Genomic DNA, 18,300 nt, shown 5'->3' on the forward strand with positions numbered 1-18,300 from the left:
GCTTAACTTTCACAAACACAGTCTTAGGAGTGTTATCAAACAGTACACTTAAACATACTCCCACGCGTGTTTTTTCAAGCCAAAAATACAAGAACTTAGTTAGTAGAGATCAGTAGGCCATGGGCTATCAAGACGGCGACTTCCGACTACTACGGCAACAGTAGTATATACACATAAACTCATCCACAGTAAAAAAAAATGGCACAAGGGCAATAACACCAGAAAAAGTAATTGTGCACTTCTCATTTTCGAACTCCATCAAGGTATTGATACCCTGAAGCCACACACCGAATTTGGTTATCCTATCAGATGGACGGACACACGGAGCTCAAACCTCTATCCCCCTTTCACTTTGTGGCGGGGGATAATTAACAACAGGATTAAAAAAAAAAAGGACTATGCATTTTTGTTGCTCACCTAAGTGACAAATTATATGGAAAGTCTTAGAGCTGGGTGATATTTACCAAAACTAATATCTCAATATTTTTTCTCAAAATGGCGATATACGATAACTTGTGTGTCTATCACAAATATAGGCGACTAGCGATCCCAAAAGTAAATGCACAAAATGACAGCAAAAAATACACAAAATTACGACAATACACAAATCAACGAAGAAATACACAAAAGAACAACACAAATACGTAATAGGACAACAAAATACACAAAATAACATACATACCAAAAAATACACAAAACGAAAGACATCCAAAATTACCGACAAATACACAAAAGAACAAAAATACATAATACACAATATGTGCCACTTTTAGCTTTTTCTCTTCTATGGGACAGCATGTGTGAGTGAGTTCTGTAGTGTGGCTTGTTTAGGGGAAGGTCTGTATCAGAAATCCATCTAACTGTGTTTTTCATGCTCTTCTGAGAAGTAGCCAAAGCAGCAACTCCTAAAACAAGTATTTTAATACAAAATAAGCTCTAAAATAAAAAACATGTCGATATAGGCGATATTATAATTTTCCATATCGCCAAAATAGAAAACTTGATATATCTTGAATCTCGATATATTGCCCAGACTTTGAATTCCCTTAACATTTTTACACTTTTGGGTTCTTCAAAAGTATCAAAACAATATTTGTTCAGCTTAGATTATTTTTAATAGACATGTTTTTCTTTTCTTTTGTTCAACTATGCTTTGGGGTTGATAATAAATCTTTTGCATTTTCAAGTCAAGCAAGAATGCAAAATTCACCTATTTTTAAGTCTAATAGTTAGACTTAATTATAAGAAAGACAAGCATTCATTATTCGAACCGAGCAGGTTGCATTCCTGTGTGCTACTAACAGATGGGTATGTGGAGACAGATGGAACAGGAACACGTAGTAATATTTTAAAAAAAAACAACATAAAATACAGAAATATTATAATTAGCTGAAGCAATTCATCTGCATTTGTTAAATTCAAAATATCCATATTTATTAAAAAAGTTCCAGTTGTCATCCTGACCTGAGTAGGCGTGTCATGGCGTGTCGAGCAGCGTAGTGTAGAGGAGTGTTGTGCTGGTAGGACTCTCCATACGAAGAGTTTGGATCCAGAGCCTCCTTGAATTGCGGGTTACTCTCGTAGAGCTGGCAGGCCAGCAACTCATCTCCATTGATGAGCGCCTTACGGAACTTTGTTGCAGTGTTGCCCATGTCCTTCTTCCGCTTTAGGTTCAAACTATGACGGCAAAAGCAACTTTGCAAGTTGTTTTCAGCTTCTTCAAGTCCAAAAATCCAGCATGGTACTTGTCCTAAAGAGTGGGAGATTTAAAAAAAAAAAATAATACTTTAAATTGATGGATCAGATGACTTTCTGAGTTCAAAAAGGCCTTGTTGTTGCCCTAGAAATGGTCCCTTAGCATAAATAAATGTCTCTAACCTCTCTAAAAATGAATAACTAGTTCCCTTTGAGGGACAAGCCTCCCATCGTCAAGGTTGACCAGTCTATTTTATACTAAGCACCAGTGTCAGCGTTATCTCTGCTCTGTAGGCCCCTCCCCCCTTTTGCCTTTTTTTTGGGTGGTGGTGGCGGTGGGGGGGAACTAAACATAGCAAGAACAAAGCTCATACAGAGAATAAGACAAGACTTCCTCTGCTATCACCAGGAGCTTCCGGATCCCTGTGCCAATGCAAACCCATTCCATTGAGGCTGGGACTTGTTGTGTTGTTGTGGAGCAAGATATCCTTAGCTCATGAACAACATGCAGGGATTCAGTATGTGGCTTCCACCGGAGCACCATATGGTCAGGACTGTTTTTCACTACACGGTATTTTTGGTACCAAGCAAAACAAACTCTATAGCAGACAATCAGTAGTACGTTAGCACACATAAGTCTGGTAAATGACACCACAAAACCAAATCTAAATGTGGTATTCAACCAAAGAGCAGGGAATGTAGTTTAAAAAATGTTTGATAAAAAAAATTGTAAATAGATTACATGACAATGAGCAGTAATGTGGTGAAAAAGAACCTGAGGGCTAAATCTAGCCTTCCAGAGAGTTGATTAAAGCCTGTGAGGCGAAGTGTATGAAAAAAGGCAATTATTTGAAAGTACATTTCTAGCATTTTTATTGTGCCAAATGAACAAGGGACAACCTGCTGATATTGCACAAATTACAGTTTCAATCACATTATATTAAAGTTCGTGTAAAGCAGAAATAAATTTGTGTTATGGGTTTGTCACACCACAGAAACATGTGTCATTGACCACTGAGCCAAAATTGAAAGATGGTAAAAAAAAAAAAAGTGAAGAATATGAAATGAGGTCTCAAAATCATGAAAAAACTAGCACTTCTCTCTGCTCTGAAACGCTGGGGGCGTGTCAGTTAGAGGCACTGGAACCGCCTCCGTGTACTGTACTAGGAAGTAACCTACAGTAACAATGGAAGCTGGCGCTAGCAGCGTCATTGGACAGAACCAGCCCTACCAGTTTGAGCCATCAGAGCCAGAAATTGACTGAGTCAGATTCTGATAGTGCTCATTTCCCACGGTATCCATCAGAATGGCCATTTATTTCTCCCATTTATGCAATTTAGCAATATGTATCACTGGGAATGTCCCAATACAACTTTTTCACTTCTGATATGATGCCAATATTGCAGCCTTGCGAATCGGCCAGTACCGATAATGTCCCAATACAATATCAGCACAAATCATGCATACTTTTATAACTTATTTTGTAGTGTGGAATGTTAAAAAAGGCTTGATCCAGTGATGTTACTCAAACAGAGAAAAATTGCCTGCAACAGTAGGTTACTATGTTCAAGTGTGAACCACAGTCATCAATGGATAGAAGTGCTGGAGCGGAAAACTTTATTGGAGAGCTTATATCAGTGATTTTAGATGCAGTCCGATAAAATCCAATATTCATTTTCTGGCTGATATCGGACCAATAACCGATATCAATATCGGATCGGGACACCTCTATGTATTACTGACTAGTAACGTTATAGCCAACAACCAATGCTAATGCGCTGAATGTATTCATACGCTTCAGCAGAAGGGGCGGGTTGCTTGATTGTTCTTGCGTTTGTTCAAAATTGTGTCATTTAAAGAGTCAGAAAAGAAATGGGAAGTGAAAAGTGTTTTTCCCCCAAAAATTGATTTAAAAAAAAAAAAAAAACAATTGAATAACGATTTTACTATTGATGATGATTATTAATCTATTCTTAAATTTCCAAAGATTGATTATTCAAATTATTAAAATGTTAATACAAACCAGGGGATTATAAATATTGAAGTCAAATAATGTTCAAACAAGGGTTTTCAGGAAATGTTTCATCTCTTGACATGTTTCAACGGTCAACTGCCAGTCTTCTTCAGAAGTGATTGCTTTGGTGTATCCCTACAAAGCAAAACATCTACATACATTTCCTGAAAAACCTTGTCAGAATAAACAAAATTAACATATATTTAAAAAAAAAAAAAAGACTAAATGAACTTCCTGAAATTAACAACAAATAAAATCAATGATCATGAATAATGGTAAATCGGTTCGTAATCAAATCAAGACTTCAAAAATCAGAATGGAACCGAGAAATTAGACTGATTAACCACCCCTATCATAAAGCAAATATATGTAATCTTCAAATGACAAAAGATACAAATACCCTTTCAGTGTGTATAAAAGTTAAAGCTGATAAGTTAGATCCTTCGTGTGAGGTTTTTTTTTTGGTCCATCAAACAGAAGATGAGTTTGAGCTGTTTGAATTTGCATGAGTAGAGCACTATAAACATGATAAACACAGACACTTAAACGTAATGTGCTTTATTGATTTTTTTTTTAAAGTTGTGTAATGGGCCAATTATGTGGATAAATAAATTTGAGGAGCCAAGCAATTACGCCAGATCAATTGAAACTGGATAAGATATAAACAATGAGGTCAATAGCACAAGTAGCACAAACAGACTGTTACCCCTCACTAGGGTGTGAAAAAAATAGATTTCACGACGTAGCGCAATTTTTTGGGTGTCAAATTTAAATCGATTTTTTTGTTTTATCATTATTCATAATTTTTGTGTATTTGTGCAATATTTCAGTGGTTACAATGCTTTCAATGTGTTGCAATGGTTACTTGATGCACTTAATTTTATGATGAGAGTGTGTAATGCCTGCAATATTTATGTATGCACAAACATTTTATTTTCATATAATCATCTGTTCAGATCAGTGTTTAAACTGACACAACAGGAGAAAATATAATTATTTCTTATTTTTGTGCATTGTCAGTAACTCAGGTTAATTCATCCTTAATGTTCTCACTCACAGTTGTTACAATGCCGTCATTGTGTTGTCATGGTTACTTTGAGACTTCTACACAGTAGTTTCAGTGAAAAGAAACTTGTTGCACTTTATTTTATGATGGCAGTGTGTAACACTGCGTTTTCTTTTTTCAGTGAAAATGTGCAAAAACACTAATAATAAATAATAAATAGGATGTTTTGAAGCAAATAGTTTTGACTCAATTGGTCCTCTGAATGATCAATATTTTCTGATGAACATATACAGCAACTTGATTTTTCATCTCTACGTTTAATTTTGATATTAATTGGGCCGAATATCGCGATAATATTGTATCGTGACCCAAGTATCATGATACGTATCGTATTGCAACATCTTTGCCAATCTCACCCCTACCCCTCACTTATAATAACATTACCTTTGCCCACCGTTTTGATCAACTATGTCATGTAATTCTGTATGCCCTAGGCCAGCGATTCTCAATCGGTGGGTCGGGACCCAAAAGTGTGTCAGACCTGTTCTGGGTGGGTCACAAACAGCTGGTCTAAAATAAATACATACTTATTGTTTCTCATGTTGGACTATTCTTTTATTTTGAAAGTAACTTTTCTTTTGATATATATATATATTTTATTTTTATTTTTATTTTTTTTAATGACTAAATATGTGTTTTCAACAGCTATTTTTTAAAAGCTAAATTTGGTTGGTTGAATTCTCGCGATTTAATGACCGTGGCAAAATGTGGGTCTCAGGGTGAGACCAGTTGAGAACCCCAGCCCTATAGACTATAGTTAACCTGATCCCCTAGCAGTAGTTAACCTAAACAATATGGAGGTCTAACCGTGTCTGCGTAGCTGCCACTAAACTCCTCTATGCAGGCCTTTCCCCATGCTGTGTCCTGTTTACCATTTTTTTTTTTTTTAGCTAGCTAAAAACAGACAGCAGCGTGTTGGATTGTGTACATGTACAGTTATTCACACTACAGTGTAATAAAAAGACAAACAACTGTCACTGACCTTACATTGAGTTAGCCCCAAGCTTTATAATGTGCTGACAGCGTCAGCTTAACCATTAAGCCCCACGCTGTTAGTTAGCTGCATGTTATTCACAAACAATGAGGGCATCATGACGCTAGCACCTGCGTGGATAAACGTCAGCAGGCACGGCTAGCGGCACGGCTAGCTAGCTAATGATCGCACCGCTAGCCACCTTAACACTAGCTAACACAGTTGGTAAACTCGGGAAAACTGTGACAAACAAACGCTCAGACTTACAGAAACGAGACGCATCATCCACTAAGTTGCGTTCTTGGACACTAAAAAGTCGCCAACACTGAAGTGAAGCGATTTTTGTGTGTAAATAACAATGTGCGGTGACTGACTGTTTTAATGTTTTCAACTCTCCGTTGATTGTGCTTGGGCTTCTCCTGGGGTTGCCAGGTTTTCACAAAACCGGAGAAAAAAAGTGTTTTATTTTTTTTGTTTTTTTTAACTTTAGCGGTTGAAATTAACGCTTTACCCTAAACACGCATCATAAACGTATGACACGAATATACAAATGTACTTTGGAAACAGTTCAGGTTCAATCAGAAGTACAACTTGTTTAAAATGTACCTTTCTATTAAGGCTGCACGATTAATTGATTTAAAATCGAAATCGACAAGAGTCTCTCTTCCTTTACAAACTGTTGAAAAACAAGTTTAAAATGCGTTTTACATGATAGCGCGCTCTCTCTCTCTCTCTGTCTCTTTTTTGTTTTTGTTTTTTTGGGTTTTTATTTTAATGCTGAGTGATTCATTTTTGGTTTGGCAGGTTGTTATTTAATCAAACCTAGAGGGGATTTAACATTCTTTGTTAAAACTTTGCAGTTGCACTTTATCCCCAACATGGACATTTGTTTTCACTTTTTCAATTAAATGAAAAATACTTGCAATAATAAAATCCAGTATCTTTTTTTTTCTTCTTTTTTTTTCTCAGTGCTGTTGAAAAAACAAACAAACTTAACAGCAAAGAGGCCCTTATGTAGGTCAGTGGTTCCCAACCAGGGATACTTTACTTGGAAACATTTATGAATTTATTTTCAACATAATGACAAATTTTATATCCTATTTCATACACTGTATGTTTCCACAAGACAGTTTTTCCACCTGCTGTCATTCAACAACATCAATGGAATAATAATAATAATAATAATAATAATAATAATAATAATAATAATAATAATGTGGCCTTATTATTCTACACATTCCTTCCGAATGTGTTGAAGAACAAACTACCAAATACTTAAGAGAATATATTCCCAGATTTAAAATATTTTCCTATATATATAAATATAAATATAGGAAAAAGTTCATTTCTTAATTTTACTATTTGCATCTCTGAAGACGGTTAAAATTAGTCATAGAATGTCAGGAGGAAAAGCAGGCCCATATTCCTTGGAAATGGGAATAAATAAATAAATACATAAATAAATCAGTTCTAAATCAGATCAGTTCAGAGGCAAACATGTAAACAAATGTGAATAAAAACAAGGGGTTACTAACTGAGTAATAGGGTACATTTCATTTAAAGAGTATGTATGTATTAAAGTTGATGAATATGATAACGGCATAGCCTGTGTTCAATAAGACATTAAACATATAATTATTTGTGAGACCTTGGTTTAAGAAGGCTGTATCTGTATATTATTGTGAGCTAGATATAAATCAGATCACATTTTTTTTTCCTTTTTTTTTTTTGTGTTCAATCTATGCAGAAATCTAATAAATTCCTTACTTTTCATGCAACTGTAGCAGCTTTTGTCAAGATAATTCTGCAGTAGCAAAACCACTCACTAGGTGGCGACAGACTCCACAGAAAACGAGCACTTCACATGATGATAGTTCAGGAGTCACAAACAGCCTCTGTATGGGATTTCCACAGATGTAACGAAGTACAAATACTTTGTTAGTGTACTTAAGTACTTTTTTCTGGTATCTGAATTTTACTGAGTATTTCTTTTTTTTTTTTTTTTTTGGCAACTTTTTACTTTTACTCCTTACTTTTTAAAACAATTATTTCTACTTTCTACTCCTTACGTTTTAAAAATGAGCTCGTTACTTTTAAGACCTTCCAAGATGACGTCACGATGTGGAAAGACGCAAATCAACAGAAAGGTGAAACTCAAAGCTGCTCAGGGTTTATTGGAGCATTTTCACTTTTGTTTTCTTGACACATTTTATTTACACATTTTGCTTATTATGAGTGCTAAATTCTCCACGTGTTCAAAGTTAAGAGATTATGCAAGTTCTTAAAAAAAAATAAGAAAGATATGGGATTTGCTGGTTTTAAAACCCTGTCTTATTATTGAAGGGACAGTTGTAATTTGTTTTACTTATGTACATTTAGTAGCTTGTACTTTTTTTTTACTTTTACTCAAGTAAAGGAGCAACGTCAATGCTTTTACTTTTAAGTTTTAACAGTCATTTTTGATTCAAATATCTATACTTTTACTTGAGTACTGAAGACTAATACATTTGCCATCTCTGGATTTCCGATTCGTCAGTCAAAAAATAAAAAAAAAAAAAAAAAAAAAGATCAATCCCAAGTGTTTAATGTCTTTATGATACTCATTGAACAAATACCAACATAACATTTAATGTTTTTTTTTTTTTGGTCTAAAAGTTCAACTCTTAAAATTATTGCACTGAAATCAGTTTTTCCTTCATTTGAGTACGGGCTTATTTATTTATTTTGATTAAAAATGATAACAAAGGCTTTTATTTTTTATTTTTATAAACAGCAAAAGGTTTTCTGATCTTGGTTGGTTTAACAGTATGCCTACTGTATGTGGGAATAGAATAAAGTCCAGTCACTCCTCAACATTTGAAATGAGTCCTTTGAGTCTGAACTCTATAGTTAATATAGTGCAATAACAAGTTTCCAGTTAGCTAAATTATCTACAGTCATACTAAAAATCTTTATGACATATTCTAATGACTTACTGAGGCTAAAATTTTTGTTTTATTCAGAAAACATAACGTAATAAATTCCCTGAAACATGTTATCAATAAATGAAATCTACATTCAAGTTGAATCGTTACATGTGTTGTGATGTTTATGTTTTCTCCAACATCACTGCATTCATTACCATGGTGAAATAACCACAAATATAATAATAGGCTTTACATATTTTATTATCAAATCTGTGAACCTTGAATGAAGCTATTTACATCTTTTAATTCTCACAGTTAACAGCACGTTATTTTTTTTAACCAGGGTTTATAAATAATCCCATTTATTCTGCGTAAAGCTACATAAATGTATGCAACAATAACTTATATGTAACACTGATTTTAGAAACAAATCATTCAGAAATTTTTAATTGATGCTTTGGCACATTCAAATTTGCAAACACGGCATGTTACAAACAAAGATCTGCTGTAGGAATTCTTGTCACCACTTTATGAAGAAGAAAGCTTTGTCATTACTGAACCAAACGTATGAGCTTTAATGATGAAAACAGCAATCATATATAGTTGTTTTGTTTTTGAGCCATGAATAAAAAAAGACACTATTGTCTCTTTTTGAGAGAAAACCTTCAGTGATTTGTGTAAAAGGGGTAGTAATGTGACATCCCTTTGGGCTGCAGGGCTTCCTTGCTGTAAGAGCCACTGTTGGACACCAGAGAGGATAAATCCTCACACTTGGTGCTGGTTGGTGAATCACCAGTACTCGGCCCGTTCAGGGACAAACGCCTTCGCTTGCAGGCCAACGAGTAGGAATCCGACTTGTCTACGGGGAGAGATGCTGCCTGTGTCTCTGTCCAAGCAGAGATCACAGGTCCACTCCCATTCATCTCCTCTTCCTGATGTGGTTTCAGTTTGTCTGAATCATCTGGGAAACCTGCTGTAGGACTGGGCCTGGGAGACCATGGCAGACTGGGAGCACCTTTTCGCTGATATGGCGTCCTGGGCCCCCATCCTGTTGGCATGGAGGTAAAGGGCGAATCATGGTAGTAGCTGAGAGCGTGAGATGTTGGCATGGACAGAGATTTAATGCCATAAGGCAACAAGGAGCTAGAGAAGTCTCCCTCATAGGGTGTGAGATCTAGCTTGCTGCTGGTGCTTGTGCTGGTCCCTCCTTGCTGCATAGAGGTGACAAACCACCTCTGGGAGGAGCCGTCTTCTGGCGGAGGTGAGAGGAGGCTGTTGGTCTGGGGCACGGCTCTCTCGCTGTTGTAGAAGCGATTCTGTGGAAGGTTGTTGACAAACTGATCTTGAAAGAGGGGTTGCATTGTGTAACGAGTGCCAGGGACAATCTGGTGGGCGCGAGGAGAGTCAGCTGGAGATGGTGTCAGGCGATCGTTCTCTGAGGCTGTGTACATGCTGTAAAGAACAGGAGCAGAATGTATGAGGGTCCTCTGAAGCTGAGCTGGGTGCGTAAAACAAAACATGTCCGTTTTCCCAGAGGTTAACAGTGTAAACTTACGAATCATAGTTGTCTCGGAATCCTTTGGCAAAGGGATTGTGATCAATTTTCAGCTGCGTGATCTGACAAAAGAAAAAAGAGAACACACATGTTAACATGTCCCAATGCAAACCAAACAAGGTGTGACATTATCTATAACAGGGGCCACCTTTCTGAAACTGTTTATAGGTAACGTACAGTCCAAAGGGCTACCAGTTAAAAAAGTAGTTCTTAAATATTACATTTTCACTTTAGTTAGAGATTAAGATAATAAGGAAGGCTAGCAGTAACCTAAATAGGTAGGAAATGTTGAGGTTTCCATATTTAAACAATTGTTTCATTTTCATTAAATCTTTTATAGAAAATCCACCACGTGTTTTTAAAAAATACATCAGGTAGGCAACTTTTATCACAGCGGGGCCGAAAAAAGGGGTTTGTTTGATCAGAGGGCCACATGATCAACATTCACGTCAGCATTTCGAATAATGAGCGATCTGAGCATTAATACGGGAAAGAATATAGAGTTTTTATAGTAACTTTGTCTATCATTCTGTATATGATTGTTGTTGTCTTGCTCGTGAGGCATTTTGTGCATTTCTGTAGTCCTTTTGTGTCTTTTTCCTGTAAAATATATGTTTTTTGGAGTCATGTTGTGTATTTGTACTGCCATTTTGCAGTTTTTGGAGTAATTTTTGTGTATTTCTGTTGTCGTTTTGCTTGTTTGTTAGTACTTTGTGTTTGCAGAGGTAAATTTCGTGTTTTTCTTGTCTTTTTCTGTACTTTTGTTGTCATGTTCTGTAATTTTGTATGTTTTTCTGAGTAATTTTGTACATTTTTCTTGGTAATTTTGTGTATTACTGTTGTCCTTTTTTTCATTTTTGTCTATATTTTTCTCTCGTCTTTTCCAGTATTTTCCTGCAATGTCGTAATTCTTTGTATTTTTTTTTAAATGTATTTTTGTTCTTGTTTTGTGTATTTTTCTGTCATTCTGTACATTTAATTTGGGGGCCACATAAAATTAGATCACGGGCCGTCAGTTGCCTATGTCTGCTACGTATATTATATCATATCATATATAACCCATAAACATTTGTCACAATGTTTCAGTGAAAGTAAGATGGTTGATTTAAAACTAAAAATGATCAGCAGCATTTAACTCTATTAAATACTAACTACATCTTTCATATATTTATCTTTGCGAGTTTGAATCCTGGAAAGTAAATCACATTTTATTGGTGACTAGAGCTCCGGAGGGTCCCTCACATGGTCAGTGCGGGCTACGTGGTGCCCGCGGACACCGTGTTGGTGACCCCTGATCTATAACAAAAAACCATTCAACAACAATGTTATTTCGATATACTCACATCAGTGTTTTGGTAAGCAGTAACCGCTATAAACTGGGTCTCAGGAAAAGTGAAGCACTGTGTCTTTACTTCACTGCTGACGTCCTCCACTCCATCCTCGCTCACCTCCACAATGTGCAGCCGAGGCTGATATTTGTGCAGCGACTGCAGGACAATCATCTAACAAAACAAAAATGTTAGAATTTCAAAAGGAAAACACCAAGTAAAGCATAAAACATCAACAACATTGCCTTATAGATTTATATACATACTTTTATTATCTATTGTATGTTATGGAGTCACTATTTATTGCAGGTAAATATATGTCTACATTTGCTATGATGATAATCCAGTGTTTCCCAACGTTTTGTGGATCGTAACCTCATATTAATATCACAAATTTCTTAATTTTTTTTCTTCTACAATTAGTTTTTATACTGTGTTACAAACACAGAGTAGCCAGGATTAGTGACAGGTTGCGCCAGCTTGGGAAAGTGGAAGTAGTGACTACAGTTGTTTAAGATTGTGTGTTGTATTTTAATTTGAAAAATGAATAACTTAAAGATAGAAAAAATACATATATTTTAAACAGTAATTATTATTATTATATTTTATCAATTACTAGGCATTTCAGGCGACCCCAATTCAATTCCAGATGACCCCACATGAGGTCACGACCCCAAGGTTGAAAAACACTGTGATAATCTAATTGATGCCACTATAATATATACAAATGCATGGAATGTAAGGAGTTACATCCTCCAGTGAATGATTCCTCAACTCAGGTATTGTTCACAGAGAAAAGTCTCCACTCATTATTAAAAAAAAATACATGATTTTGTTCCTTTCTTAATTCAAATAAATCTTTATAAAAAGTAAAGAAATGATGAAATATGATAAAACAGTACAAAATAATAATAATACTTCTTTACAGTACCTGTGATGTATTGTGACTGGTTCCTTTGTTGTTGGTGAGCTTCAGTTTACTGAAGGAGATCTCCTGTCTCATCCAGTGGCCTCCTGTGTTTGGAGACTCTGGGTGCATGTAGACTTTGTATCCTAAAATTTAGAATTACACCAGTATCCATCAAGAAAATATCCTTTTTTAAAAAAAAAAACAAAAAAAAAAAAAAAACAAGAACAATAAGGTGCAGTATTTAATTTTGTTGCTATGACCTGAATGTAATTGTGGTATAAGCTACTTTAAAAACAAAAATGCTGTAAAGTGGAAAAGTGAAGTTAATGAATGAAAGTACCATGGCTGCTGTTGTCCGCCTTCCCACATGTCACCCATTTGCCTCCCTGAAATCTCCAGTGATTTGGATCCGCCAGCACAACCTCCACAAACACATTGTAATGTGTGGTCACACTCAGCCCAGCAATGTTAAAACTGAGAAAGGGGAACATCCGCCTGCAGGGAAAACACACACACACACACACAAAACAATACAATAGCAGTGTTTATTTGACAGAAAACTGGTAGTCATAGTCGTGAAAAAACAAACTAAAATACAATGTAGTTTCAGTCAAAATGTTGTCATCAGGACTATTTCAGTTAGTCTAGTATTAGCCAAACTAAAAGACATTAGGATTTTTTTCAACTAAATATTTTACAGGATAACAGTTCATGCATTTAAAAAAAAAAAGAAGATTAAATTACCATTAATCAAACTCATATGAAATGATATTAATGTTTGTAAAAATACACAGACAGATTTGATGTGATCAATGTGTAAAACCACATGATCACATGAATTAAGATTGGAATTCTTCCCATGTGACAAAATTCTAATTTGTTTTTTTATTCATGGATCAAATACATTTTGATATAGTTTTCACTAAGATATATATTATATTAAATTAGTCATTGTGTAGTTATAGTCACTTTAAAAAAAATGTAGTTGACGAAAACTACGACAAAAATAGACTATAAGGGTTGGATTTCGTCGCGTGTGACAAAATTATAATTTCGTTTTTATTTATGAACAAAACTATGGAACATTTTTGATATAGTTTTTGCTGTGATGTATATACTGTATATTAAATTAGTCACAGTCTACTTATTGCCACTTAAACAAATGTAGTTGACGAAAACTATGACAAACATTTTAGTCGCCAAAATAAATAAAAAAATATTGACCAATAGACTATTAGGATTGGATTTCGTCCTATGTGACAAAGTTCTAATTATGTTTTCATTTATGGACGAAATATATTTTATAGTTTTTGCTCATGTATATTATATTATTATTATTATATTAAATCACTGAAACATTGGGGCAAATTTGTTGCAGAGAGGATTTTGTTAAAGAAGCTCCAGATTGTTAAAAAAATTAAAAAAAAATAAAGTGGAATTTTCTAAAATAATACAAATCTGTTCACTTGTACAAATTTTATATGTTTTAGTTTTTAAAAAAGTTGTTAATTAGTGGCTAGTTAATAGGAAAATAAAGATTTCCTATGAAATGTAATGAAAATGAAACAATTGCATGACTTGGGGGGGGGGGGGGGGGGGGGGGAGTGTTGCATGTTGAAACATTTCTAACCTTTTTTAGGTTACTGCTAGTTTTTCCTCATTATCTTACCATTTAATTAAAGTGAAACCGTAAAAATGTAGTATCAGGTAGCCATTTTTATTCAGTACATTTGAAGTAGCTCTCAGTTTCAGGAATGTTGGTGACCCCTGGTCTAGTTATTGTCAAATGCAGTTGAAAACTATTTTAGATGACAATAATAACAGTGACTATTAGATATTTTCTTCTATAAATGGACTCTAAGTGTCCTACCCACCTGCCCTGCTTGGTGATGATCATCTCTGTCTGGTGCCGGTGAAACTTGAGCCACAGCGGCCGGTTGCAAAGGTAGACCTGGGCCCTCGCTCCGGGGCCCGCGGTGGGTAGGGCCATGCCGGTGAGATCGGACCCTGAGCCGGTGTATGGAGCGTAGATGCAGCCGGGACTCTGTGCGAGCTGGTAGGCCGGGCTGAAGTGACTGCGGCCCGGGGTTGAGGAGGGGAATCCCAGGTGAAGGGAGGATGGATACCTGCCTGCGCTGGATGGAGTGTACACCGTCCCGCTAGGGCTGTACGGTAAGAATCCCTCCGGACTCTGCTTAGAGAAAGTTGGTGACATGTAGTAACGATCCACAGCCAGACCCTGCTCTGGGTATCGAACGCTCGCAGCGGGCTCTAGTCCGTCCTCAGCCGGAGCCTTGCGCCTTTCCTCCGTGGCGTCCTTGGAGGTGGGGTATGTGCTGCTCTCTCCTTCCCCGCCCAGCATGACCACCGACCGGCGTGAGCAGTGTGTGTCAGTCCCAGGTTGGTCCTATAAATAGGTGCGTCTTCACTTCTTGTCTCTACATCCGTTGGTCCGGGTTCAAGCGTGTTCGGGCGTCCACAAGAATCTGGTTCTTGGAGAGAAAGGATAAGTAGGTCCCTGATGAATTTAAAAGGCCTCATTCAAATGCCAATTAATGAATCAGTGACGTGAACATATCAGTGGGAGTATCGGTGTTTTTCTTCTTCTTTGAGGTGTTTTTATCTTGAGACTCAAACGGTTTCCCCCTCTTTTTTATATGTATATAGTGTTCTATTGTTTGCATGTTATGTAGCCTTAAAACAATTCTCTTCAACATCTATTGAAGTATATTGTGTTTAAAAAGCTTTTAAAATAAGTTTAGGCGAAAATGTTTAATTTTGTCTGGGGTTTTTGGGAGACATATTAATAAAGAGATTAAGATAAGACAAGATAACTTTTATTTGTCCCACAAAGGAGACATTTGCAGTGTTTCAGCAGCAGCAGATAAATAAACAGCGTAATAAAACAAATTGAAGATATACATACACACGGGCCTGTACACAGTACAGAGAGAAAGAGGGAAGGACATTGCACAATAAAAGCAAAAACGGAATACATACATTTGCACACTACAATTGCTGATTGTCAGTGGATAGGCTGCAAAAAAAAAAAAAAAAAAAAAAAAGAATATATATATATATATATATATATATATATATATATATATTTTTTTTTATTTAGTTTTTTTAATTATTGTTATTATTTAAGTGACTGTAAATAGAAAACCCTGGTTTGCAACTTTTGCTGATGTCTTTATTTGTTTAGAAATCACAAATTCTAGTAGTGTAAAATCTATCAAATGTGTATGTTTCATTAGTATATTCGTTTTGTTAATTATATTCATTTAAAAAAAAAAACTGCTTGTTGTCAGTAAATGGTAAACTAATCCCTTTCTATTCAGAGGTAATTAATTTGTATTTATTCAATTTCGATGCAAGTCCCGACGGGATAACATATGTGGAAAAAACACCAAATAACCAATTATTTTTCCGTTTGAGGAAATCTTTGATGTTTCATGGATCCGACAGTCAGATGTTATTAAATGTGCTAAATCTGAATGATTTCACCACCAAAGGACGATTTTCCAAACAATTGGTGTAGAAAATTTAAACAAAACCATTAAAAAAATATATATAAATAACCCACAAAGTATAAAATTAATATTATTATTTATAAAATAATGAAAACATGAACTTACCAAGCGACTCCTTCCTCCTGGGTCCGTTTACAATGAACAGGCTATTAGAACTTAGACTGTGCCGAACATTTTTGACAATGACTGTTCGAAGGCTGCTGCCTCTCCTTGTGGCCGTGACGCACTGAGAACTGTTATTAGAACACACCCCACCACACACACACACACACGCACACACACGCACACAAACACACACACACACACACACACACACACACACACACACACACACACACACACACACACACACACACACACACACACACACACACACACACACACACACACACACACACACACACACACACACACACACACACACAAAGTATGTGAGTGAATCAGCCTACATCCATCCTCACATCATCATCATCATCATCAGGACAGCATCATCAGAGTTTTGTGTACTGAAATGTGATCACTGCGTCCCAATCAATTTCATGTTTTCACGAAAGCTGGAAAAACACCATTTTTTAGCTGAATTCTGACCAACTTTACCACACAAAAACCAATAGCACAACATCCAATAGACAGTCTTCTCTATGACATGCTTACACAAAGAGAGACACATTTTAATCAAAGTTGTTCACCTCTTCTCCAAGAAACACTGAAGTCAGATGGTCCATATTCACATTCATATTACAGTAAATAACTCATCTGATTTTTCCATGTGTCAGTTTTCAACATAATGCTATAGTGTACATAAAGACTAAATCACATACTTGTCAAACTCTGATTTGAAATATTCTTTAGTGACTTTATTTCAAATACTGAAATCAGAGTGTCCAAAGTGATTAACCCATTAACCCGTAGTTGCTGTTCCTTTCAATTCCTTCATGTTTTTATCTGACAACAGTGACAACTCTTTACCATTACCATTTGATCTATCATCTCCATCGTATCTTTTTCCCCAAATTGCGCTGACCTCGGCTGCATTTATCACCTCTCCCCACAAAGCCAAGGCAATAAAGCAGCTGCTGTGTGCTCAGTCAAAATTTAACATAATAAAGACCGTAAGAGGATTAGTGATGGAAGCCGTCTCCCCTGAAAGAAATGCATTGCACATCAAACAGGACAAATCAAAACAGTTTGAACAGCAGACCGTCTATGGCTAATACACTCCTGATGATTGTCAATGTTCTGCCAAAGAAGAGTCGGTTTGATTGTTTTAGGGTCATGGTGTGCATACAAGTGGTTCCTTCAGCTTTATATTTTGAACTAAAGCTATTTTTATACAGGTTGTAACATGTTTGCGGTGGTGTTTTTTCTTTGCTGCTTTAAGATGATAATTTATGTGTAGCAATGATATTGAATTGTTCTTGTACAGGCTGGATCTTTTGCTTTTCTTTATTTTGTTACAAGACAAACACAGTCCGCACAAGTTTGAATTTTATTATATATATATAAAAAAACATCAAATGACTTCCACTTTGTTTTTTGTAAATCTCCATATGTCATCTTGGGAATCCATTAAAACATCCCAACATCCCAAATACTTTTTTACATTCCCAACTCTTCTTTAGAAATGTCCCAGTTATTAAATTCACTCTCCATTTATTGAATGTCTAACCAAAAACCATAATTGTAATAAATTCATGTCATTATTTAATATTTTGAGATTTGAGGTTTTGTCCATTTTTCTCATGGGGTTGGAATGGAATTTTTTCAGTTGGGATTTCATCCTTTGGTATTTTGACCTCACTGTTTACTTTATGTTCTATTTCATTCTAAGATGCGCATTTCTACATTTTGTGTAGAATCTATAGACTTTCCTGATGAAAAGCTTGCAAAAATCAGCTTTTGATGATGCTTTCTGCATGATGACACCTTCATCAGAGTCAGATAGTGTTGTTAAAAGGGGTTATCTGAAACCTGCCATCCTCCAGGACAGAGATGGGGAACCCAGTGAGCTAAACTGACTTCTTTTAAGATCTTCATCAATGCAAATCATTAAGAAAATCACATTTCAATCCCGTCTATACACAAAAATGACTGCTTGGCCGTTCATTAGATTGCCAAACGCTCTCCCTCCGACTCTGTAATGCTCATTGAACAGCTTTCCCTTGCTGTGCTTGCTTTTTGACACATCTAAAGGGCTGCTCCTAACATCTTGTCATCCTGCTGGTCACCCTTCCAGTGTTAATGCCAAGGCAAAGGGAAAAGCTGGTGACCCAGCCATCGCTGCAGTGCCCTGGGCCACTGCCACCCTGCTGGCAGCAGA

General features: G+C 36.0%; 2 protein-coding genes across 5 annotated transcripts in view; both read right to left on the reverse strand.

Annotated features, from left to right (window-relative positions):
• Positions 1-6,170, reverse strand: part of LOC114477992 (ankyrin repeat and IBR domain-containing protein 1-like) — a 34,050-nt gene extending 27,880 nt beyond the window's left edge. The window contains exons 1-2 of one of the 3 annotated variants that reach the window (XM_028470737.1): positions 6,016-6,170; positions 1,465-1,750 (exon numbers count right to left, since the gene is read on the reverse strand). In XM_028470737.1, coding sequence (XP_028326538.1) covers positions 1,465-1,652 — 188 coding nt within the window. In that variant the 5' untranslated portion in view covers positions 1,653-1,750; positions 6,016-6,170. Of the gene's footprint in view, positions 1-1,464; positions 1,751-5,757; positions 5,888-6,015 lie in introns of those variants that run through there. The other 2 variants (XM_028470739.1, XM_028470738.1) reach the window with 2 other exon arrangements.
• Positions 6,171-9,202: 3,032 nt separating this feature from the next.
• Positions 9,203-16,201, reverse strand: LOC114478085 (eomesodermin-like). 2 transcript variants are annotated; one of them, XM_028470908.1, is made up of 7 exons: positions 16,086-16,201; positions 14,322-14,939; positions 12,788-12,942; positions 12,469-12,590; positions 11,553-11,711; positions 10,210-10,271; positions 9,203-10,106 (listed from the first exon to the last, which is right to left on the reverse strand). In XM_028470908.1, exons 2-7 carry the CDS (start codon positions 14,807-14,809, stop codon positions 9,320-9,322), a joined length of 1,773 nt encoding a protein of 590 aa, XP_028326709.1. In that variant the 5' UTR covers positions 14,810-14,939; positions 16,086-16,201; the 3' UTR covers positions 9,203-9,319. The 2 variants fall into 2 exon arrangements, with proteins under 2 accessions (XP_028326709.1, XP_028326710.1); XM_028470909.1 differs by lacking the exon at positions 16,086-16,201 and adding an exon at positions 15,448-15,478.
• Between the last annotated feature and the right edge of the window lie 2,099 nt (positions 16,202-18,300).

The sequence above is a fragment of the Gouania willdenowi genome, chromosome 16 (genome assembly GCF_900634775.1).
Source record: "Gouania willdenowi chromosome 16, fGouWil2.1, whole genome shotgun sequence".
Lineage (NCBI taxonomy): Eukaryota > Metazoa > Chordata > Actinopteri > Blenniiformes > Gobiesocidae > Gouania > Gouania willdenowi.